This window comes from Erpetoichthys calabaricus, chromosome 7 (genome assembly GCF_900747795.2).
Source record: "Erpetoichthys calabaricus chromosome 7, fErpCal1.3, whole genome shotgun sequence".
Lineage (NCBI taxonomy): Eukaryota > Metazoa > Chordata > Cladistia > Polypteriformes > Polypteridae > Erpetoichthys > Erpetoichthys calabaricus.
The window spans coordinates 111,922,577-111,947,576 of NC_041400.2; the positions used below are offsets into that span (position 1 = coordinate 111,922,577).

At 38.3% G+C, this 25,000-nt stretch overlaps 1 protein-coding gene across 9 annotated transcripts in view; it reads right to left on the minus strand.

Moving 5' to 3' along the window:
* LOC114654142 (Dmx-like 1) overlaps nt 1–25,000 on the minus strand; it is a 343,530-nt gene that overhangs the window by 44,446 nt on the left and 274,084 nt on the right. For 8 of the 9 annotated variants that reach the window (XM_051929967.1, XM_051929968.1, XM_051929966.1 and 5 more), the window contains 4 exons: nt 22,243–22,328; nt 20,357–20,558; nt 10,843–10,960; nt 2,900–2,986 (listed from right to left, as the gene is read on the minus strand). In XM_051929967.1, coding sequence (XP_051785927.1) covers nt 2,900–2,986; nt 10,843–10,960; nt 20,357–20,558; nt 22,243–22,328 — 493 coding nt within the window. Of the gene's footprint in view, nt 1–2,899; nt 2,987–10,842; nt 10,961–20,356; nt 20,559–22,242; nt 22,329–25,000 lie in introns of those variants that run through there. The other variant, XM_051929974.1, reaches the window with a different exon arrangement.

The window sequence follows — 25,000 nt, forward strand, 5'->3', positions numbered from 1 at the left end:
TTCTACTTATTGGTTGCTCAGCAAGAGCAATCCAGCCCCTTTAGCATTGGTCATGCTCCTCTTGGTGCCAAACCCGACCGCCTCTTTTTACCCTGTAACACTGGCTCTAACATTTTTATGCAATCGTTTTGTTCACCCCACTGAATTAAAGCTGAAAGTCTGCACTTCAACTGCATCTGAGTTGTTTCATTTAAAATTCATTGTGGTAATGTACAGAATCAAAATTAGAAAAAAGTCTATGTCCAAATATTTATGGACCTAAATATACACACACACACACACACACACACAACACACACATATGCATTAGACATATATAAACAAAAGAACTCTGTGTGTGTGTGTGTGTGTGTGTAGTGTATATGGAGCAGTCAGCTTTGTTCACGCTCAACCACAGCCACTAGATGGTGCATGCATGTACCTCAGTTCTCACTACAAAATATGTTTGTGTGTGTGTATGCATGTATGTATGGAGCAGTCCGCTCTGCTCACACTCAACCACAGCCACAGGAGTTGGTGTGAATTCTAAGATAGATGTAGAAGCTTATTCAAGTGTGACTTGCACTTGCTGGCATGGTGCACTTTTAAATTTTTTTGGCACTTGCATGCACCTCACTTCTCATTCAACCCAAGCAGACAAATTCAGTTTTGTGGTACATGCATGTTGTACATTCACACAACAAGCTACCATATGTTTGCCTGAGACAGGTTCTAATCTGTTCTGCTCAATTTGTGCCACAGCAGCACTCAACTAACACATCCGACTTGGACAAGATACTCATTGTCCTGGACCACTTAGCTGATGCCTCTGCAAGTTCACCAATATAGTAAAACTGCTAGGTAGCCTCCAGGTTGTTTTTGTCCTGAAGACCACACACACAATTTATTTTATATATATATATATATATATATATATATATATATTCAGTGGGTATACAGTAGAAAAGAATCACCCCCTTCGAAATATTCCCTTTTTTTTTGCTTTACAGCCTTGAATGAAAACAAACACAAAAATATTTCTTCCCAGCTTTACTTACTCAATGTAACCTATAACATCCAAGTGAAAGATATCACAGCTACAGTTCAGAAAAATTACAAAAAAATCAAAAACAAGACATACTGAGATTAATAAAAGCTAACCCCCCAATGTCAGTATTTTGTTGAACCACCTTTTACTTTAATGACAGCCTTGAAGTCTATTGGGATACTTCTCTATCAGCTTTGCAAATCTAGATTGAGCAATATTTGCCCACTCTTCTTTACAGAACTGTTTAAGTCCGGTCAAATTTGATGGTGAGCTTTGGTGGACTGCTATCTTCAAATCTTTACACAAATATTCAATGGGATTTAGGTCTGGGCTCTGACTGGGCCACACAAGGACATTCGTTTTTTTTCCTTCAGCCACTGTGTGGTCAATTTTACTGTGTGTTTCGGGTTGTCATGTTAAAAGGTGAACATTCTGCCTATCTTCAACTTTCTGGCAGAGGGTAGAAGGTTTTCCTCAAGAATTTGACAGTATTTTGCCCATCCATTTTTCCTTCTACCCTAACGAGATCCCCAGGCCCTGCGGCAGAGAAACACCCCCACAACAGGATGCTGCCACCTCCATGCTTTACTGTGTGTATAGTGTGTTGTAGATGGTAAGCTGCATTGGATTTCCGCCAGGTGTACCGTTTGGTATTGAGGCCAAATAGTTTGATTTTGGTCTCATCTGACCATAAGACCTTTTTCCACTTGGCATCAGAATCTTCAAGGTGCATTCTGGCAAAGCTCAAACGAGCCTTAATGTGACCTTTCTTGAGAAATGGCTTTTTCCTTGTGACCCTCCTGAACAAGCCACAATTGTGGAGCGCTTGTGAAATTGTTGTCACATGCACACAATGACCACTCTTTGACATAAAATTCTATAACTCCTTCAAAGTGGCCATTGGCCTCTTGGTAGCCTCTCTTACCAGTTTCCTCCTTCCTCTTCCAACCAGTTTGGAGGGACGGCCAGATCCAGGGAGGGTACACCAATTTTTGGGGAGTACAGGTTTGGGGGGGGGGGTGGGACATGGTTAAGCAGACGTGCCGGCCCTCCTCTCTCGCCCCTCGAGGCTCAGTAATGATCCTTCCTCAGGTTTAACTATAGAAACCTAATTGCGACATTTATTTTCTCTGTAGTCATGTTAGATTTTCTTCTGGGCACTCCATCCGAGTCCAAAAGTGGCCCCAGCATGACTGATTCAATGACCTCACTAAATGATCCACTTGGTAGTAGCAACAAAGGGCAGGAGTTTATGACCCACACTTACTGCGAATTCCTAGTCATGAATGGAGTTCAATAGCTTACCCCTGTTTCTTGGCACACGAGACACACACATTGATCCATTCAGTGTAGTGCTTGTGAAGCCCCGGAAATATAAAGGCATCACATGGCTATGTATGGCCGTGAATAGGTGCAAATAAACCACTGGTGTCACAAAATAGGTTATACTTTTATAACAGGGAATAAGTGAATTTGTGTAAATGAAATATGCGGACAGGAAGAATTTTCCGTGTGTGTGTGTATAACATAATATCACTCTGTTTAAATTTAAATGTTTAATGTGTAGTATTTAGGTGGGGTAGTCAGAGTTTATTATGTAATAGCAAACTATTTTTTTGAAACTTTATGGGTGGGTGAATATGTGTAATGTTGTTTAAAACAGAACACTTTAAACTGTGTATGGGGAAAAAGCAGTGGAGTATTTTGTTCAGGTGTTTTATTCTTCTCATAAAACACATATTTAAATACATATGTTTCTTTTGTTTATGATATTTATACATACGTATCTGATTCAATAAAGATTTTTTTAAAATCATAATGTTCATTCATCAGTAAAACTTCTTCCTCTAAAAATAAGGCTGAAATACATACCTTATTAATAGCAAATGCAGTTATAATATCAGTTTCTTTATGGATAATCCTTGCCTTTCCTCCAGGGTGTCCCTGGTCTGCTTCCATCTACAGTGACAAATAAAACAAAGATGTCAAAGAATAGCTTCACTATTACAAACATATACACAATCATCATATTTCATGACTTCATTTATCTGTTTGTGCAAACATGTCTACTTATTTTACAGTTTTTATTTTGATTAATTCAAGACAGGGCATTTCTACATCAGCACTCAATGTTAAGATTATTTATAAGGGGAATGAAATACCAAATAGGAAGCAAAGTTATGGTTTTGGGCCTATGTCTAATGAAATAAAACTTCCAGTTATCTAATAAGATAACTCACAACTTGAAAGTATCAACGTAAAACAATTTTTTCCATTTTGCTATATAATAAGCAGCTTGACAGTTAAAATCTAACCAAATATATTCAGCACAAAGTTACTGGTCAAACAAAATTGTATCTTCATTGAACATTTTATGCCAAAATCATCAAAGTATATTAAATTCTAGTAGTACTAGGGTGTTGTACCGTGTTAGCCATTATGAATGTAGAGTAAAATCAAGCAAGTCGAGCAAAATTACACCTTTTACATTACATTACATCTTGCCTGAAGAAGGGGCCTGAGTTGCCTCGAAAGCTTGCAAATTGTAATCTTTTTAGTTAGCCAATAAAAGGTGTCATTTTGCTTAAACTCTAGGTAAAGCCATATATCCGACAAAGGTTAGGTTCACTGGATCATTGTAAATAATTAAACATAAATAAATAAGGTTGGTAATTATATTGTTTACCAATCCTTGAAAAGATGTAAATTGCAATCCTTACAAATTGTAAAGATAATGGAAGGGCAGCACACTCCATAACATTTTACTGCACTAGAGGATGCAATACTTAAAAAGATTACTAAGAGACAGATCACCTGTACTTGTATATGCAGTTCAGCAAACAGGATTTAGAGTAGCAAGAAGAAGGTTAATTATTTATTAGTTACTGCCCTCAAGGGAGAATGGTATCATCCTATACTTTTTCAAAGACATCTTACAAATAATAGGAAAGTAATAACAGTATTTAATTTACCAAGTCAATCTGTTTAGAACAACAAAATTATGAATGTCACTAAATAGTTGTAAAGCTAATTTTAATAAGATTACTCTTTTCATCCAATATCAGATAACTTTGTTAACAAAAGTAAAAAGACTGGGTATTGCAGTACACACATTCAGTTGCATGTCAACATATTCATATCTAGGAAGATTACTACATCCAAAGTACAAATCCCCATATACACCTGCCCCTTGAGATTCGCATTTTTGTTTATTCATGTGTTGGCTATGAACAATTACATGGGAATATTTTTGGAACACAGTAAACAATATATAAACAATACTGAAAATAATTTGTATCACATAAAATCATATAACATATAAACAATATATAAATGTTAGTGTTGTTTTAACATTTATTAGTGTAAGTAACATAAGCATACTATATTGTTAATATTAAAGGCTATTTTTGGTAAAAAACAAAAAAAACTAAAACTGTGGGATCTATGGGAGCTACCAACAGCTGTTATATCCAATTTAACAGCAGCTTCACTGCTGCAATAATTATTCAGCAGATCTGGAAAAATCTTTCCAGCTGTTGCATGAATGTTTTCACTCTTTTTCTTGCCCTCTACAGATCAAAGTCAAAGTGAACTTTATTGTCATCTCAACCATATACAAGTATACAGATAAAAGAAATTGCGAAGCTCAGGGTCCACAGTGTAACAACATGAAGTGCAAATAAATTAAAAATAGAATTAAAATTAAAAATTAAAATACAAACAAGACAAGACATTGTGCAAAGACAAGACAAAGAAGTAGCAGCAATATTGACGTGTAGTAAGCAATATGAACATTGATGCAATGTATGGTATTTGTAATCTAGATACATAAATATAGCCAACAGATATGTAATATAATAAATAAATAACTAATAAATAATAGATATAGATAATACAGAAATTATCAGTGTATGATAATAGTTGTTTAAGACATGTGTAAACAATGACAGGTCAGAATGTTTTCACAGCAGAAGGATATCATGAGTGTCAAAATACTTAACACTAGAATTACCAGAGCCAACGAAAAAACTCGAAAACCCAGCCCACCTTAAATCCTTTTGCACCTCTCCATCAGCCTGTTTTGTCTTCTAAATGTGTCAATAAGCCCAAGCAGCAAGCTATACCATCCATTGCCTCAAAACGTGCAAGAAGGTCTCCCAGGTCCTGCTTTGATTGATTATCTGGGAGTGAGTTACCCAGAATTGTAAGGGGAAATAATTTGATGTGTGTTTTGTGTCTACAACAATCTATATAAACACATCGTTAGAACAGAAATGTTTTTCATGTTTTAGTAATAACTGTAGATGTGAGTGGTGTTTTGAGACAATCGAACTGGAAATTCTCTGATCTGGAGGGATAAAAGTTGACACACAAAAGCTGGTGAATCTGCCTTCTTCGTATCTCACCGTCACTTGAATTTTTTTTTATTCAGTTTTATTTAGTGTTTCTGCTCACGCTGAATTAGTATGCACCTTATGGTCCATGATGTCAAAGTCGCACTGACAAAAAAAAAAACAAAAAAAAAACCAGAAACATAGGTATATATGATATTTAGACTAACTCATTTTATGACCTGTATAGTACATTTCGGAAAACATTGTGGCACTGATGCAACATTATTCATATTTATTCGCACGTCCTCTTGCGCTTGTACTCAGTGACCACGTTTTTTTTGTTTTGATCTTGCCAGTGTTTACTTTTAGGTGCATGTCACTGATGACTTCTTTGGCACTGGTATGATGGTGGTCAACTTGAAGCATGCTGGGACTGACGACTGGCTCAGAGATGTCTGTGAGGACACCAGCCAGTTGACTGGCACATTCTTTGAGCACACGACCAGGTATGTTGTCAGGTCCTGCAGCCTTGCATGGATTGACTCTGGATAAATTCCTCTTCACATCAGTTATAGAGAGACAGAGTTCCTGGTCAGTGCAGGATGGTGTTGCTTTTCTCGCGGGCTCTTTGTTCTGCACCTCAAACCGTGCAAAGAAGTTGTTCAGCTCATCTGGTAGGGAGGCATCACCATCGCTGCTGTGTGGGTTGGGCTTGTAGTTTGTAATTGTCTGAACGCCCTGCCACATACGACGTGCGTCTCTGGTGCTGCTGAAGTGTTTGTTAATCCTCTGCGCGTATGCCCACTTAGCTCTCCTTATAGCACAAGACAGGTTGGCTCTGGCCACCCTGAGGGCGGCCTTGTCTCCAGATCTGAAGGCTGCATTTCTGATCTTGAGCAGCTTGTGCACTTCTCTCGTCATCCAGGGCTTTTGGTTGGCTCTTGTGGTAACATCCTTGGTAACAGTAACATCCTCTATGCATTTGGAGATGTAGCCAGTCAAAGAGTCTGTGTACTCCTCCAGATTGATGGAGTCACCATCCACAGCAGCCTCCCTGAAAATGTCCCAGTCTGTCAATTCGAAGCAGTCTTGGACAGCTGAAACAGCACCAACCTGCCAAACTCTGATATTCTTGTGGGCTGGTTCAGTGCGCTTCAGTAGGGACTTGTATGCAGGAACCATAAACACGCTGATATGGTCGCTGATATGGTCTGAACAGCCGAGGTGGGGGCGGGGTAGGTCCATGTAGGCGTCAGGAGTGCTTGTGTAAACATTGTCCAGACAGCTTCCCCCTCTAGTTGCAAACTTCACCTTCTGGAAAAATTTTAGGAGAACTGACTTCAAGTTGGCATGATTGAAGTCTCCAGCAATAATGAATAATGCCTCAGGGTGCGTAGTTTCCAGTTTGCTGATGATCTCGTAGAGTTCCGCTAGTGCCTGGTTAGCATTTGCGCTAGGCGGGTGGTAGACGGCAACCACCAGCATGCAACTGTATTCCCTCGGCAGGTGGAAAGGCCGGTACCTTACCGATAAAACCTCTATCAGCGGGGAACATATAACCCATGTCGAGCTCTAGCCATCCTTCTAAGCTCTCACCTTTCTTGAGCTCATGCTCACTTGCCCACTTATTGATATCTTTTCTCCCAATTTCTCCCTTTTCCTATCTGCCCCTCTCTTTGTTTATTGATGTGGATAATAAAGCTGAAGCCATGCATGCCACATGATGCTAAACCTCAATGTACTCATTAAGATTAGTGTGCATGTTGATTGTGGTAAAACGGAGAGTTAAGTTAAAAATAAATAAAAATCCTAAAAGCAATCAACAAATGAAACCACAAAAATATCTTGCTGTAACATGCCCCACCACAGTTAGGGGGGCACCCCAAGTATTAATTGCAAACTTTCACATTTGTTTTGCCCCTAAGCCTCACAAATGTGAAAAGGTTACCTGTAGTGTTTTCATCCATCCATCCATCCTTTTTCCAACCCGCTGAATCCGAACACAGGGTCACGGGGGTCTGCTGCAGCCAATCCCAGCCAACACAGGGTACAAGGCAGGAACCAATCCAGGGCAGGGTGCCAACCCACCGCAGGTAGTGTTTTCAGTAATATAAAATTAATTTAAAGCAAAATCCTAAAAAAAGTTTTCCCTTTTCTAATTTATGTAAAAAGATTTCAGTATTTTAGTAGCCAAATAAAAAAGGTGGACATGAGAAAAGAACAGGTCAAGGTTACCAAGTGTATGACAACTATAGTTTCAATATACAGTATTTATTATTTCCTGAATGATAAAGGACAAAAAAGCAGGACTGACTTAAATTTACTACGACACATTTATGACTCCAAAAATGAAATTTTAATCTGAGAACAAAATTTGACAAATGAAATAAGAATATCTGAATGAGCTGTCATAACTACAGACTCACTTAATCATTAAAGTAGCAACTCTTCATTATTTTGAGGGCGTAATCGGGTAGCAGATACTGGTGAGTAAGAATTCAGACAAAACCAAAATTGTCTATGACTAAAACAATTTAATGTTCAAGCCAGCTAAAAAGGGGGTGTATGCTACTCCAACTGAATCATCAGCTCAGGAATGCAAATGAAAAAAACATTTGTATATGATCTTTATATTTTTCATGCCCACCATGATATTAAAAATTGCAATAACAGTATTTCATTATCTACAAGTAGGGTCTGTTAAATCTGAATGCAGATTAAGTCAAAATGATAAACTGTAGGTATAAGCAAATTACGTGCCTATTCTATACCATTCTCCAACATGTGACAGGAGTATCATATCAAATGTCACTAATATAACATCATTCAAATACAGTATATTACAAATGCTTTTAACCAAAATCAAAAACTGACATTTGAATATAAACGAATGGTTGTTTGCTTTACCTTCCACTGATTTCAACACTATGTTACTCCAGACATGTTATGTATGCAATAAACATCTCTAGCATTATAAAAGTATTGTTTTACTACTGATTTTATTCTGAGAGACCCAAGCACTTATTGCATTAAGCAAAACCTGGTTTCCTTCAATGATAATGGAAAATTTAGAATTTGCTTTTAGCCTTTTCAGTGTCAGCAATACTGATTAAGCTACCTCATCTAACAAGCTGTTTCACATGCAGTCTGAGTTGGCTGCTGACTTTGCGCACATTGCTTATACCAATAAGACATAATTTCAGTATATAGACTGTGTATTCAGGTCACCTATATTCAGTGTTGTTGCTAGGTTATTTTACGCCCCAGGTTAAGCTTATTAATCTGCTGTCCATTCAGTAGCTAACCTATGCAGCTGGATTTTTTCCACCCCCTTATGATCTGCGCCCTAAGTGAATGCCTAATTTGCTTTAATGGTAACACCGGCCCTGTCTGTATTACATTTTTGATCCCACTGTAAAGTGGAGAAATGAGAAAAACTCAATTTAGTTTATTTCCTCGTGTTATTCCTTGACTGACTGTTTCTGCCAATAGCACTGAAATGGCATCCTATGCTGTAAAGTCTCAAGCCATGTCCAGCACAACCGATCTACCACCTATTCTTTCTGTGCTTACCTTTGAAATTTTGCTCTGTATTATTTGTTAGCTTAGCAGTCTCATGATAAACAATCAAACTCATTTTTGCAAAACATTTCCAAGCTACTGCAAAATTAATAATTATAAAGTAAAGGAAATACTTGAAGGCCATTATAATGCAAAGTTTAAAAAAATCATTTGTTTCACCTGTGAAAACACATATATTTTAATAAAAATTATTCTTCTGCCATCTGTGTGTATGCTAAAAAAGCATTGGTATCAAAAGAGTATTAAAATGTTGGACAGGCATGAACAATCTTCACTTTTTTATGTGCATTTCCACTTTCTCTTTGATCTTGGCACGATGTGCACAATTAGAACTCAATTTTTGTGAAGGGCTATGTTTTCAAATTTCACATTTCATTTTAAGCAACAGCACATGATTCTTAGCCACGTATTTCTTTACAAACCATGAGAAAAAGTAAAAATATTAATAATAGTATTTAAAAGAAACATGCAGCACTCAGAATATTAAGCTTTCTTCCTCTGACTGGAAATGGAGAGAATGGGAAAAGTGGGTGAGATTAGCCCTATCAGTTTGTAATTAATTTTTGTTTAAAACCAAAGAACCATTTATCATCAAAATTTTGTGTAAAAACAATTTTTTTACATTCTAACTTATACAACTTAATGTTCAATATTACATTGTTTTGTTTGTAAAAGCAATTTTTTTCCAAAGGGGAAAAACAGAAACAACGTAATATTAAGTTTTCAGTATATTATTCTTGGTTTTATGCATTTCGTCCTGCCAATTTTTTTGTCAAAGTTTTGACTGCTGAATCCTGCAGCCGGTAATGTCTCAAGGATTAAAATTAATTGGATTAAAATTTTCAAAAAAGTAAGGTAAAACAATGATGAGATAGAGGTGTTACTAAAATAATACATTTTCATAAGTTGTACAAACTACGGTATAAGCAGCAGTTTCTATCCATAAAATACTAATAAATTTCACTTGACAAAAAATAAATAATTAGAAGTTTGGGAGTTTATATTGGCATGTCAAGAGTACCCAAAAATAAAATGTAACAGGCAATAATACAAAAAATGACTTGGGTTTTTAATAATGCTGATGTACTGGAAATTAACATTGCAAAATAAGTAAGAACTATGAAGGGATACAAAAGTCTACATTAACTACAACAACTTACATTCAGCAACTTCATGGGTTTTAATCATGACCATTCACAATTTATAAAACTAATGCCATACTTTTTTCCCTTTTTGCTTTGTTCTCTGAAACAAAGCAAAGTGATACTTAGAAAAATGCTATTTTAAGCAAGTAAAAAAGTAGAATTTATACTTGCCTAAGAACTGTACACATGAAAAGCTGAAATTTCTTTACAGTCATCTGAAAATATTTACATTACAAAATGATAAACACTGAAATCACTAGTTATTAAGAACATATTTAAGAAAAAAACAAACAGTGACTTGAAATGTGCCTCAACGGATGCACTTTTGAATACTGTAGAACTAAGTTTACAGTCAAAATTTCAGTATGCTGTAGCTTATTCAGTTTAGGTTCTCTCATCACAGTACTTTTAACACTCTCATTGGTAGGGAGAAAAGCCACAAGACAATGAACAAAAGAATGAGATGAACCATGCACAAGACACATTTCATGACATTTAATTATTTATTTGACAGATATCCTCCAAACTTGATAACAAATTAAGATTTAGGACAATATAAGCAGGATACTTGAATTAAAGGTGAGCATTTGAGAATGTGAAGTGAGAAATGATGCTACTGGTAAGCACCATTTTTGTCTAAGGCAGGCTAGTGTGATGAACACAAACAAGTTAGCACAATTTGTGCTTAAGGAATCATTCATACAAAATGGAACTCTACAAAATGCATCACATGAAGAATAAAAAGCATTCATACCTCAGTCTGACATATTTTTTTATCAAATATGTTTCGGATAAATGTTTCCTGTATCTCTTCCTGTTTAACAAGGTATTGCCATAGCCTTTTCACGGAAAGTGCTGAATGATACTTTGACCTGCAATTAAAAATACACCAGGCATACAGTTAAAGAATCAGCATGTGGAACACACACTAAAAACTCCTTAAATAAATGAAAGTCAGACTACTACCAAAAAGATCAAGTTAAACTTGTGAAAACCCAGAGAAATAAAGACAAAAATGTTATTTCCATAAACTATTGATGTTTAAATAAAAAAATTATGAGATTCATACAACAACAACAGACCATAAATCAAGGTTAGATAGCTTGGAACTAAACATGAGTTTATGTCCTGCATAAATTAGTTTAATGGTATTATTACAAGCCCAAATACTGTTTATTAAAACATAAATATTGTTGCAAAAGGTAGAACTGACCATGCAGTAAAATGGCACTGAATCACACTCTATGTATTAATTGCAAACCATTTTTTTTTACCGAGATCAGAAAGTGATAGATAGATAGATAGATAGATAGATAGATAGATAGATAGATAGATAGATAGATAGATAGATAGATAGATAGATAGATAGATAGATAGATAGATAGATAGAGATAGATAGATAGATAGATAGATAGATAGATAGATAGATAGATAGATAGATAGATTTATTAATCACAAGGGGAAATTCACATGCTCCAGCAGCAGCATACTGACAAAGAACAATATTAAAGAGTGATAACAATGCAGGTATAATGACAGACAACATCTTTGTATAATGTTAACATTAATCGTATAATGTAGAGGAGGAACGATCTGCTCAGTCTGTCAGTGGAACTGACTTGCTTGTTATTTTCTGTACTGCTTTCACAAAAGCAGCTGAGCGTCTTCATTGGTACAGTTAAAAAAATTGTCTTTTTAATTACTTCGATACTTACAGCTGTGCTCAGTCAGCTGTTCTATATTTAAGAGCTCTCCAGTGCTGTTGCCAAGTGTCAGCCCTCATGTGCAACCCTCCTCCCATGAAGACCACAAGTCTATGTATGTGAGTCCACCGAGCAAGGACACCAATAAAAGCTATAGATACTTTTCTCCAACCAGATACACTTTTTCTTTACTCAATTGTTTCTCAACATGTGCTGTTAATACATTCATGTCATTAACGTTAGATGTTTCTCTCGTCCCACTAACAGGAGAGGCCATAATGCAGAAAATCTTTTACTGCTGATAAGCCACACCTTCTCTTTCGGCCGCTAGAAATATCAGTCCACAGTGAACAAAGTGGATTTCATTCCAGCATTTGCCACCCAAAGAGGACTCCAAGTTGTGGAACTAATTGAGACATGGATCTATCCAGAAATTGCAGCAACACAGACAGCCCTTTCCTCTGGATTCCATTTCTCCTATACCTATCGGTCCACTTGAAGAGGAAGAGGGACTTAACTTTGTATTACACTTCTTCTGAGTGCTATTCAATCACTGCCTCCTACCCTATTAAATTTAACACTGTTAATAATAATAATTCTTTAAATTTATATAGCGCTTTTCTCACTACTCAAAGCGCTCTCCACACAGGGAGGACCCGGGAAGCGAACCCACAATCTCTTTACTGCAATGCAGCAGCACTACCACTGTGCCACCTATGAGGATAAAGAACTGTTGTTCTTTAGTGCCCTCCAGGTCCAATAAGGAACTTCCCCAATGTGCTACATGTACCGCTCTCAACTATATAACAGTCCACTTCTGGTCCTTAGGGACCTGAACATTCACCTGGACGGTCCGTCGTCCTTCTACATACAGTACTTTCTTTCCTAGAAATTTGATTCTGTTCATCTGGACAAAGTTTTTAAGTGGGAGAAATATTTCGAGACTTATCCAAGTCTCTTCCTCAGTCTCAATTGACTGCAGGTTTCTCCAACCTTATAAACAGTACCTTTGCTTAATCACAGAGACTAGCACCATTGACAAAGGGCCAGTTGATCAGTGATATGCAAATTGTCCACTGATTAGTAGACGTGTGAACCATTCATAGAGGGTTGAGGAATGGCTGCAATCACAGCATTGTAAGATGGCGACAGATGTACCCTTAGGCCCCCTCCTCTGTTCAGAGATGGTCGTTCCTTTTTCACGTAAATGGCCTCCTTGATTCCTCTCTCAAACCAGCGCTCCTCCCTGTCCAGGATGTGCACCTCTTCATCTTTAAAGGAGTGACCACTATCCTGTAGATGTAAATAGACTGCGGAGTCCTGGCCTGACGAGGAAGCTCTTCTGTGTTGTGACATGCGCTTAGCCAGTGGCTGCTTGGTTTCCCCGATGTACAATTCACGGCACTCCTCCTGGCACTTAACTGCGTAAACTATGTTACTCTGTTTGTGCCGTGGGACCCGATCCTTGGGATGGACCAATCTTTGGCGTAGTGTGTTTTGGGGTTTGAAAGCCACTGAGACCCGGTGTTTCGAGAAAATGCGCCTCAGCTGTTCCGATACTCCTGACACATACGGGATCACTAAGGGTTTTCGCTTAGGCAGTGGATGTCCTTCCTCTCTCCTGAATCGCTTGGAGCGTTCTTTAGGTGTCCTCCCTGCTTTGACAAAGGACCAGCTGGGATATCCACATTGACTCAGGGCCTTTTTAACGTGGTGTTCTTCTGCTTCCCTGGCCTCTGAGTCTGTGGGAATGGTGTTAGCTCTGTGTTGTAGAGTCCTAATGACACCTAGTTTGTGCTCTAGTGGATGGTGAGAGTCAAACCTTAGATACTGGTCCGTATGTGTGGGTTTACGGTACACATCCACTTTCAAATGTCCCCTGTTGACGATGGAAATTTCACAGTCTAAGAAGGCTAGCTTGTTATTTTCCATATCCTCTCTGGTGAACTTGATGTGTTTGTCCACCCTGTTGATGTGGTCTGTGAACTGTGGTACCTCCTGAGATCTGATTTTCACCCAGGTGTCATCCACATATCTGAACCAATGGCTCGGTGGTGTTCCAGGATAGGATGATAGAGCCCTCTTTTCCACTTCTTCCATATATAGATTGGCTACTATAAGTGAAACAGGGGAACCCATGGCACACCTGTGCTTCTGCCTGTAGTACTGGCTTTTGTATATGAAATATGTGGATTGAAGACACAGTTCCAAAAGCAGGCACACTTGGTCTGCGTTGAGAGAGGTTCTTTTACTGAGAGTGGGGTCATTCTGTAATCTCTTACGTACTACCTCCACTGCTTCAGTCACTGGGACACAAGTGAATAGAGATGTAACATCAAATGAGACCAAGGTTTCTTCTGCCTCCATAACGACCTCTCTCACTTTCTCCACGAAATCCAATGTGTTCTGAATGTGGTGTTTTGAGCTGCCTACCACCGGGTTAAGAACAGCGGCCAGGAACTTGGAGATGTTATACGTGACTGAATTGATCATGCAGACAATGGGTCTTAAAGGAGCACCCTGTTTGTGTATTTTTGTTAAACCATACACACTTGGTGTAGATTCCCCTGAGTATAATCTGTGGTATGTGGTCCGGTCAATAGCATTGTCCTGAACTAACTGCTTAAGACAATCTATCACCTTTTTCTTGTAACCACTACCTGGATCTCGCTTTAAGGGCTCATAAGTATTTTTGTCACTGAGCAGAGACAAAATTTTCTCATGGTAGTCTGTCTGGTTTAGCACAACTGTGCATCTCCCCTTGTCCGCTGGAAGGATGATGGTGTTGTTGTCCTTGCTGAGTGCCGTGAGGGCCTTCCTCTCCTCAATGCTGATATTGGATGCAGGGGGTTTTGCATTGCTGAGACATGCCGAAACTTTTATCCGCAGTTGTTCTGCTTCCAAATCAGCAATGTTGTTGTTTCTGATAGCAGATTCTGTGGCTGTAATCAGTTCCACTAGCGGAATTTGTTTCGGTGTGACCGCAAAATTTAACCCTTTAGAAAGGACGTTTTTCTCTGCTTGGGTGAGTTGTTTGTCAGACAAGTTCTTCACCCATTTGTCCACATCTTTAGTTTCTGTCTGGCATCCTTCTCTCTGCTGGTTGTGGAGGACACTCCCCATAGTGTGCTGGTGTTTGTGGCGCACAGCAAGTAGATCAAACTTCCTCTCTTGCCTGGTTTTAGACTTTTCATGCTGTGCTAGACGAGCCTTCTCGGTGAACTCAAGCACCTGTTGAAGTGTTTTCTCATCTAGAAGTGAAGAAAGTCTTTGGTGGATCTGCTCCTCTTTGGATTTTAAAACATCAATAGTGAAGTTAGTTTGTCTCACCCATTTATTTAGCAGCTGACTCTGTGCCTTCTGGAGGATTTTGTTAGCTCGCAGGCCTTTTACTGACGATTTCATCTGTAGACTTTTAGGAGTGATCCCGCTCTGTCTACATCTGAGGCTGAATCTCAGATGGTTCCTGTAGTCTGCCATCTTGTGTGCTGTTTGCTCATACTCACGTACAAGCTTTAGGCCGTCCTTGCCAAAGTGGCTCTCGATGTCTCGATGCATGCTCAATAATCCAGGTAAGGAAATCCTAGAAATTTGATTCTGTTCATCTGGACAAAGTTTTTAAGTGGGAGAAATATTTCGAGACTTATCCAAGTCTCTTCCTCAACTGGCCCTTTGTCAATGGTGCTAGTCTCTGTGATTAAGCAAAGGTACTGTTTATAAGGTTGGGGAAACCTGCAGTCAATTGAGACTGAGGAAGAGACTTGGATAAGTCTCGAAATATTTCTCCCACTTAAAAACTTTGTCCAGATGAACAGAATCAAATTTCTAGGATTTCCTTACCTGGATTATTGAGCATGCACCGAGACAGTACTTTCTTTCTCTTCTTTCCTCTTTCTGCCTGACACAACTCTACATCCTAGCCACTCTCAAAGCTGGTAAACGTCTGGATCTCATCCTCTCAAGAAACTGCACACCCACAAACATAACTGTTATTCCACTACATACACCTGATCACTTTTTTTATTTGGTTCTCACTGCTACTTCCCTTTTTTCCACTGGGTCCTCCGCCTTCACTTCTGCTCCATCTCTCCAACCCGTTTCTGTTCTCTAGTCTCCTCTGCTCTCCCACCTCCTGGCCACTTCTCATCTCTTGACATTAATGTTGCTATTGACACCCTTTCTCCACTAGGCCTGTACGTGAAAGATTTTCCTGCCCTCAGCTTTCAAAAACTCTACACAGTCTACAAACATAGCTTACGTCAGCTGAAATCAAAGGACCAGGCTGATCTGGATGAGAATTAATCTCTTGTATCTTCCTGTTCTTTCTCTACTACCAGTGCTCAGGTAAGTTTCCCAAAATAGGATTAGCATCTCTGACACTCATGGTTTGTTCTCTACTTCCACATATTTCCTCAACCTTTTACTGCCTTCACCCTCAACCTCCTTGACTGTTGATGAGTCTGCAAAGTTTTTTCCGGAAAAGATGACTGTCATCAGCAGTCAGTTCTCATCACCCCTGCCAGCCATCCTGAATATACTACAACTTTAGACTCTTTCTCTCCACTATTAATGTTTTCAAAATCCTCTGAAATCACCCAATACCAGTCTACTTGACCCCATCCCCTCATCTCCTCCAGGCTATCTCTCCCTCACTCATTTCTGCATCAGCAGCTCACTCAGCAAAGACACTTTTCCCACATTGTTCAAACAGGACACAATAACGCTCTCCTCAAGAAGCCTATTCTTGATCCATCTCAAGTAGAGTAGTTAATTACAGACCTACAGTATGTCTCTTCTCTGATTCCTATCCAAAACTTTGGAAAGTGCGATCTCCAACCAAGTCTCTTCCTTTCTTCTACAGAACAGACTGTTCGATCCTAATCAGTCGGGATTATATTTTATTAACTTCAAATATGCAATTTAAACATATTGTTTCTTAATTTTTGTAATTAATTGTGATGCATTTTCAGACTTGAGGAACAGCACAGGACTGTTAAATTCAGCATAATGTCCCAACTGGAACAAATTACAAGGTTAACAGCCTATATACACTGTCAGCAAAATAGTATTCATGCCCCTCAATTCTTAACTAAAGTCAGTTTCTTTAGTTATCAACATAAAGTAAGAGCCACTAAGGTCGCTCTGAGGCTAAGGATCTGCTCTGGTATCTGGAAGGTTGCCGAAAGAGATCCTACTCTGCTTGGCTCTTGAGCAAGACCCTTAAACTGCAATTGCTCCATGGGTGTTGTACAATGGCTGATCTTGTGCTCTGACCCAAAGGGGTATGCGAAAACTAACAAATTCCTAAAACAAAAGAAAGATATAAGGCGAAATAAAGAACAAAAAAAGTACACTTCCAACACTGCAGAAAGTATTTACACCTCTAGAATTTAATTTGTTGATATAATTTATTCCCATTTCACTACAACATGAATAAATTCAACACATTTATGAATCAAACAACATTTTATTCAAGAACATGTCTCCCTACCATGGAAGACTTACACTTGTCATTTACAAAAGTATTTAGTTATGTAAAAATGTAAGAACTATGTGGGATGGATCAGCTTTCATGTCGTGCTCCCCTTAAGTACCCTGGCTTGGCAGGAGAAACTAATAATCGAACCAGCATCGGGCTAAATTCCAAAAACTCACTGAATACTGGCCCCTCATCAACACTCTCCAACAAGAAGCTGACTCAAGACTTTCAAGCCATGGGTCCAGCATACAGATTCTCAAATTGAATGTCGAGGGTCTATCAGCCGCCAAACAGAGGCTCATCAGTGTCCTAGCAGACGAACATGAAACTGATGTTGTCTGCCTGCAGGAAACACACATCACAGCAGATAAGGCAAGACCCTTCACTATAGCCGGTTTTGATGTCATAAGTTTTCATGTTAAACATGGCTGAGTCACATACTGCATGTTAGCAGTAACATTACAGAAGCAACAAAGACACAATCTACCAAACACTGTGATATTATACAAGTTGGTGAGTTTCATGTTGCTAATGTCTATAAATCACCAAGTGAGAAGTGGGAAGAGGTGATATTGCCAGGTGTTGATCATACATCAGTATATGTCACCACCAAAGCTCGAGGTATCAGGAGGCTAATGCAGATGACAGGCTACTTATGGAGTTGGCCTACAATAATGACCTCCAAATAGTACACGACAACAAGGTACATTTGGATAATGGATGGATGGACGGAGGTACATTCAGATCTGCATGATGGCAACAAGAGTACAGCCCTGATCTGTGCTGGGTGTCCACAATCCACAGTCATCCACAGCTAGTTTTATGTGTTGTGTTAAATTATTTCCCAAAAAGCCAACACTGCACCACTTTCATTGACTTAGGCCTCTGGCTTCCAGATATTTAATCTATTCGGAAACCAGGAAGGTAAACTGGGAGCAGTATATAGCAACGCTGGAATGCAGCGTGTGCATGATCCCATTAAGAGGCATCCCAGAATAGGAGGCATATAGCCGTTTATGGATACCGCCACATGTACACACCATGCCTAACAGAGGAGGTAGAGGAACTACTAAAACAGTATGAGGCAACTGGGTATCCCGACATCGCAGAGAAAGTCATCAAGTCACTGGATGCAACACAGCGGTTCAAACAGGAGGAGACGATCCAGTCAATGAACTTACGGGCTTCCTACAGAAAGACATGGTTCATTTATTAGACCTGCAGTCCTGCATATTTCCCCTGTTGCCCAAACCAAGTGGCCAGCCAGCTGCTGAAGATTGCAACTTGACAAGTGTGTTAAAAGAGTGGCTCATGACGAGTGGCGGTGGTTCCTTGAGAGATTGAACCAGTACAGAATGCCTGAGGTGTTCACAGCACATGAATAGCAAATAGTTCTGGGTGTAATGAAGGCAAGAACAGCACCAGGCTATGATACATACAGTATACCCAGAGTTTCTTCAGCGCCTAGGTCCAAATGCAACAAGATGTCTGGAAGGATTCTACTCCAGGGTCTAGTCGAAGGGCACACTTCCACACCTCTGGCGACAGGACAAATATTACAGTACTGCCCAAACCAGGAAAGTACCCACTCTTGCTGGCCAGTTATCACTCAATTTCTTTACTTAGTGCCTGCTTCAAGGCAATGGAAGGACTGGTTCTCCAGCATATCGCACCCATGGTAGATAGAATCTATCCTTTCACTGGACCAGGACACAGCATATGTGACCATTTAGTGGCACTAACCACCTTCATTGAAAACTGTTTCCAATGCAAGCTAAAAATAGGAGCCACTTTCACTGATTTGATGGCTGCTTACAAAACCATTTGGCATATTGGGTTGCTGGTGAAGAATAGCAGAGGTCTACCTCAGTGGGTAACCCATTCAGTGGAACTGTTCCTTTGAAACCGTCGATTTTGAGTTCATGTTGTTGACCGAATAAGCACCTGGAAAATGCAGATAAATGGGTTACCACCAGGCTCTGTCCTTTCGATAACACACTTCAACCTCTACACGAACAACCTACCCAAGACATCATCTCGAAAGTTAATTTATGCAGACAACATCTGTTGTGGGTTGCAGGCGACGTCCTTTGATTAGCAGGAGTGAAAGCTGAACAAGGACATGACTGCCCTTGCAAATTACTGTTGCCAGTGGAGGCTTATCCCAAGTTCATCAAAAACAGTCTCAAGCATCTTTCACCTCCACAAGAGTACAGGCACACAGCTTCATATCACCTTGAAAGGAACAAGGATAGACAACGAATCCAACCCAGTTTATCCTGGAGTCACTCTCAATAGAACCTCGTCTTTAAAACAGCACCTGTCTAAGGATGCTGCTTAAATTAAGATGAGAATTAACCTACTGTTAAATTTGGCTGGTACATCATGAGGAGCCGAAGCAAATGTATTGATGTCTTCTTCCTTGGCTCTGTCATACTCAGTGGCCGAATACTGCTCACTGATGAGTGGTAAGAAAATTTTGCAGAGAAATGTGTAGTAGCAGAGGTCATTATTTAAAAAACTACAACATAGAAAGACATTCTTCCAGAACTGTCAGCACTCCTTTTTGACTACGTAAATTGCCTTTTAGCTTCACATTGAAAACAAATTACTAATTTCTCATTTGTGTGAAGAGGAACTGGGACATTGTTATGCTTAAAATGATTATTATTATTATTTGTAAATCAACAAGATTTTGACCTCTCCTGATACTGATATTCACTAGTTTTTTTTTTTAGAACATTCTCATATTCAAGAAAGCATGAGGAGGAATTCACAAGTAAAGAATGTTTAAGTTGTACTCTGTAGATGTTAATCAAATATCAAGAAATTATAAAAATGTTTTACCATTAGCCTGTTACTATTAGGCCATTACTAATATTTATTATATATGATATGAATATTTTTAAAACAATATCTTGTCACAACCTATCACAACTGAAATTAAAAAATCAAATACAGCCAAAAACAAGTTTGTATCTTTTTGCAGAGCCATGATACACATGCTTACAATAATAAACCCTTGATTATTCTATAATAACAAAAATCAATATGAATATAAAAATTAATAAAATAAATATACTTGCCGGAAAGGGGTGTTTGCTGGTTCCAACAATGCCTTGTGACGCAGAAGAGCAGGTCCAGATGACACTGTGTCTTCCAAAGAGTTTGTTAAAATATATTCAGAGGGTGGACCACCAAAAATCTCTAGTCGTTTAAGAAGTACCTGCTCCCACCTTTGCAAAGTCTTAAGAATGGAATGGCAAAGAGGAGAAACAACCGGTAACTCTGAAAGGTACAGAGGAATCAATGGTTTAGAGTCCTGAATCCAGAACAGTTTGTAGTTTTTGGGATTCAACAAAAGAATGTATTTTATATTAGCATTTCCACATACTTTCAAGAATTTGAATTGCAAAGTGCTATGTAAAGTATTATATACAAAAAAAAATCAGTAGTAAATAAAATCATAAAACCATGAAGCAATAAGACCTTAGGAATATTAGACATTTTGAAAACTACATATGATTGTTTTTTTTAACAAGTACCTATGCATTTTTTACAATAGGTCTACATACAATTTAAGTAGGAGATAAGGTTAAAACATCTTATAAAAATGTTAGTTTACTGTAGGCTTTTATATCTTTGGGACAATGTGATAGGAATATGATGCTAGACAGTTAACCAGTACACCATAGCGATATGCTCCTTTTACATGTAACACCCGATTTACAGGTGGTATTTATTTGTTTTTCCAGACAGAATTTTAACAATGAGTCAAGAGCATCATGCACTGTTAAATGCAGTAATGCATTCAAGCTGCAGTTATTAAAATGTTAATTTCAAAAATAAGTAGGAATATAAAAATACCAGTGTTAACGAACACTACAACACTACTCTTTGCAAACATGCCGAGGCTTCAAAAATTGATTTCATTAGATGTTGTGGTTCTGAGCAATGACTGGACAGTTTCTACCCTTGGCCACTGTTCCAGTGATGCTGTCCTGTTAGCAACCTTAGGTAAGAATAAAAAGAGGAGTGATACTGATATTTTAAAGCCAAATATAGCTGCTGCAGACAGCAATAACTTTGGTTTCAAAATAAATGATAAAGAAACTTAGAAACCTTAAAACAGGCTATTTGCTGGCATTGTTTCAAGCATTCTGAGGACACACACAATTCCCCCCACAGTTGCTTTATCTTGGTAGATTTTCTCCAATTCAAGTACAATATTTATGATTCAGTTTATAAACAGTTATAACTGAAATTTCTTGATTATTTGTAGGCTATATTTTGCAGTAAAGCAGTTTTAAATACAAGTTTGAGCTCTCTGTTTAAAAAAAACAAAAAAAACTGTGTTGAAATTGAAAAAACTAATTTGTACCACTGCCTATTCTGTAGGCTACAGTTAATAGTAAGCTGTTTTAAAAAAAATACACTGTTAGTTTTACAAAGCTATATTTTCAAATAAAAAATACATTTAAACTATTTTTAAATTTTTTGAATCAGTCATAGGAGTGCCTTATTCTCATTGGACAAAAATCAGAATAATCATCTACTCTCTGTATTTTTTAGTTACTTAAATAAGGTAAGCATCCTACTGGCACACCCCTACGATATACTATATTGACGAAACATAAAAAGAATAGACCATCTGTATATTTATGTTTACCTTCTTTACTATATTCATCAGTCATTTGTCACAGAATGCAGTTTCTCTCAACAGTCTTTAAATGTCAACAGTATTTGTTTTAATTTGATGGCCAATGAAAAACAATATAAAGCTACAGTAACTATTCATCATTGTTTTCATAGCAATTATTTTTGTAACGGGATACTGCTAAAGGAATATCTAATCTTAAATACGTAGGTTTTCCTAAACTGCATTTGAAAACTAGTATTTTTTTATACTTCTATAAATTACTTGTCAATTTTATTTATGTTTATTATATTTCAACAAGTAAACTGTAATTACCTGATAGATCATGGCCTGCCATTGGATACAAAGTCTTCAAGTTGTAAAGAACCAACTGCACCATTGCCAAACGCATCAGTGACCAGCTGAAACATATTTTAGTCGTGTCATTATTCCATTCTGTTGATAACACATTTATAGCATTGCAAGCTTAATGGTAAGAAGTCATTACAATTTATTTTTTAAAGTTTTAGAGGAAAGGATTAAAGAATTTCAGAATGACAGAATATTACTGGGTAGTGATGTGGTGTACTTGTTTATGATGCTGCCTCACAGGGCAATGGTTTATATCTATGTTGACAGACTTTCACAGATAAGCTCCTGTTTCCTCTCACAACTCAAAAGATTTTTATATTACATTATTTTACCACTCTAAATTGACCCAATGCAATGCATGTGTATGAGTGTGCCTTTGCTAAAAGGTCACAGTAGTTGTTTTCCAATAAAAGCCATCTCTGTTTTATATACACACAAACAAAATGCAGAATGCTTGTGCTGCCATTTCAAATGAAACCTACTAATCTGTATTACCAACTGCTATCCTATTTGGATCGATATTGCCATATCCACCCAGATACAAGTATGGTTAGTGGTAGCATTATGGTGGTTAAAAAAGAGCAAAGAATGAATCATGAAAAATAGAGGTAAATTTTGGAAGACAGCCTGTTTCAGTGTGCGAAAAAACTAAAGCTTATGTTAAAGTTCATCTTTTAGCTGCTAAAATTCTTAAACGAACCAGTAGTACTAGGGTGTTGTACCGTGTTAGCCATTATGAATGTAGAGAAAAGCCAAGCAAAATGACACCTTTTATTGGCTAACTAGAAAGATTACAATATGCAAGCTTTCGAGGTAACTCAGGCCCCTTCTTCAGGCAAGATGTAGATTGCCTGAAGAAGGGGCCTGAGTTGCCTCGAAAGCTTGCATATTGTAATCTTTCTAGTTAGCCAATAAAAGGTGTCATTTTGCTTGGCTTAAACGAACCAGAAAGTATGAACACATAACTCCAGTTCTTAAGTCCTTACATTTGCTCACAGTTAAGTTTAGGTCTGATTTCAAAATCCTCTTTTTAACTTTTAAAGCTTTAAATGGCCAAGGCCCTGCATACATATATGAGCTTATCATTGCATACAACCTAAAACACACATTGAGATCTGTTGATGCCGGCCTACTTAAGAATCCAATGATTAATAAAATAAGAGTGGGAGGTCGAGGTTTTAGTTACAATGCCCCAAAGCTGTGGAATGATCTGCCTGCTAATATAACAGATGTCCCTTCAGGCTCAGCTTTTAAAACCCAGCTAAAGACTTCCTACTACTTTAGCCTAGCATACCCTGACTAGAGCTGCTGAATAGCTGTGCATACTGCATTTCTGTTTGTTAGTCATTTGTACAGAAATACAAGTATCGCAATATTTCTAAACCATTACTAATCCTTCAACATTCTATTTCTTTTCTAGGTATCTGAATGTGGCATTTAGTGCCATTGCTCTACTGCCAGGCTGCTCTCTTATACATGGAAAAATCATCTTGGATAAGGGTCCGTTAACAGCTGGGTGGCCAGCACAGACTCCACCATAGAAAACCGAGGAGCGGGTAGGCAACCAGTTGGTTAAGGTCTCCAGGACTGTGACTTTATTTTTGACTTTCTCGGATATGTACAAATCCCCACCAGTGTCAACTGGCCATTGTTCATCAATTAACTAGTAGACAGATATTATTGGTTTACATTTATGTTTAATACGTTCTACCTTGTTCTTTATGCATTTTAACAAATCTGCATTTTTATATATATATATATATATATATATATATATATATATATATATATATATATATATATATACACACACAGTGGGTATGGAAAGTATTCAGACCCCCTTCAATTTTTCACTCTTTGTCATATTGCAGCCATTTGCTAAAATCATTTAAATTAATTTTTTCCCTCATTAATGTACACACAGCACCCCATATTGACAGACAAAAAAAAAATTTTTGAAATTGTTGCAGATTTATGAAAAAAGAAAAACAGAAATATCACATGGTCCTAAGTATTCAGACCCTTTGCTCAGTATTTAGTAGAAGCACCCTTTTGAGCTAATACAGCCATGAGTCTTCTTGGGAAAGATGCAACAAGTTTTTCACACCTGGATTTGGGGATCCTCTGCCATTCCTCCTTGCAGCTCCTCTCCAGTTCTGTCAGGTTGGATGGTAAACATTGGTGGACAGCCATTTTTAGGTCTCTCCAGAGATGTTCAATTGGGTTTAAGTCAGGGCTCTGGCTGGGCCATTCAAGAACAGTCACAGAGTTGTTGTGAAGCCACTCCTTCGTTATTTTATCTGTGTGCTTAGGGTCATTGTCTTGTTGGAAGGTAAACCTTCGGCCCAGTCTGAGGTCCTTAGCACTCTGGAGAAGGTTTTTGTCCAGGATATCCCTGTACTTGGCCGCATTCATCTTTCCCTCGATTGCAACCAGTCGTCCTGTCCCTGCAGCTGAAAAACACCCCCACAGCATGATGCTGCCACCGCCATGCTTCAATGTGGGGACTGTACTGGACAAGTGATGAGCAGTGCCTGGTTGTCTCCACACATACCGCTTAGAATTAAGGCCAACTCCCGCATGGAGTTTGCTAAAAGACACCTGAAGGACTCTGAGATGGTGAGAAATAAGATTCTCTGGTCTGATGAGACCAAGATAGAACTTTTTGGCCTTTTGAGCATCTCTGGACAGACCTAAAAATGGCTGTCCACCAACGTTTACC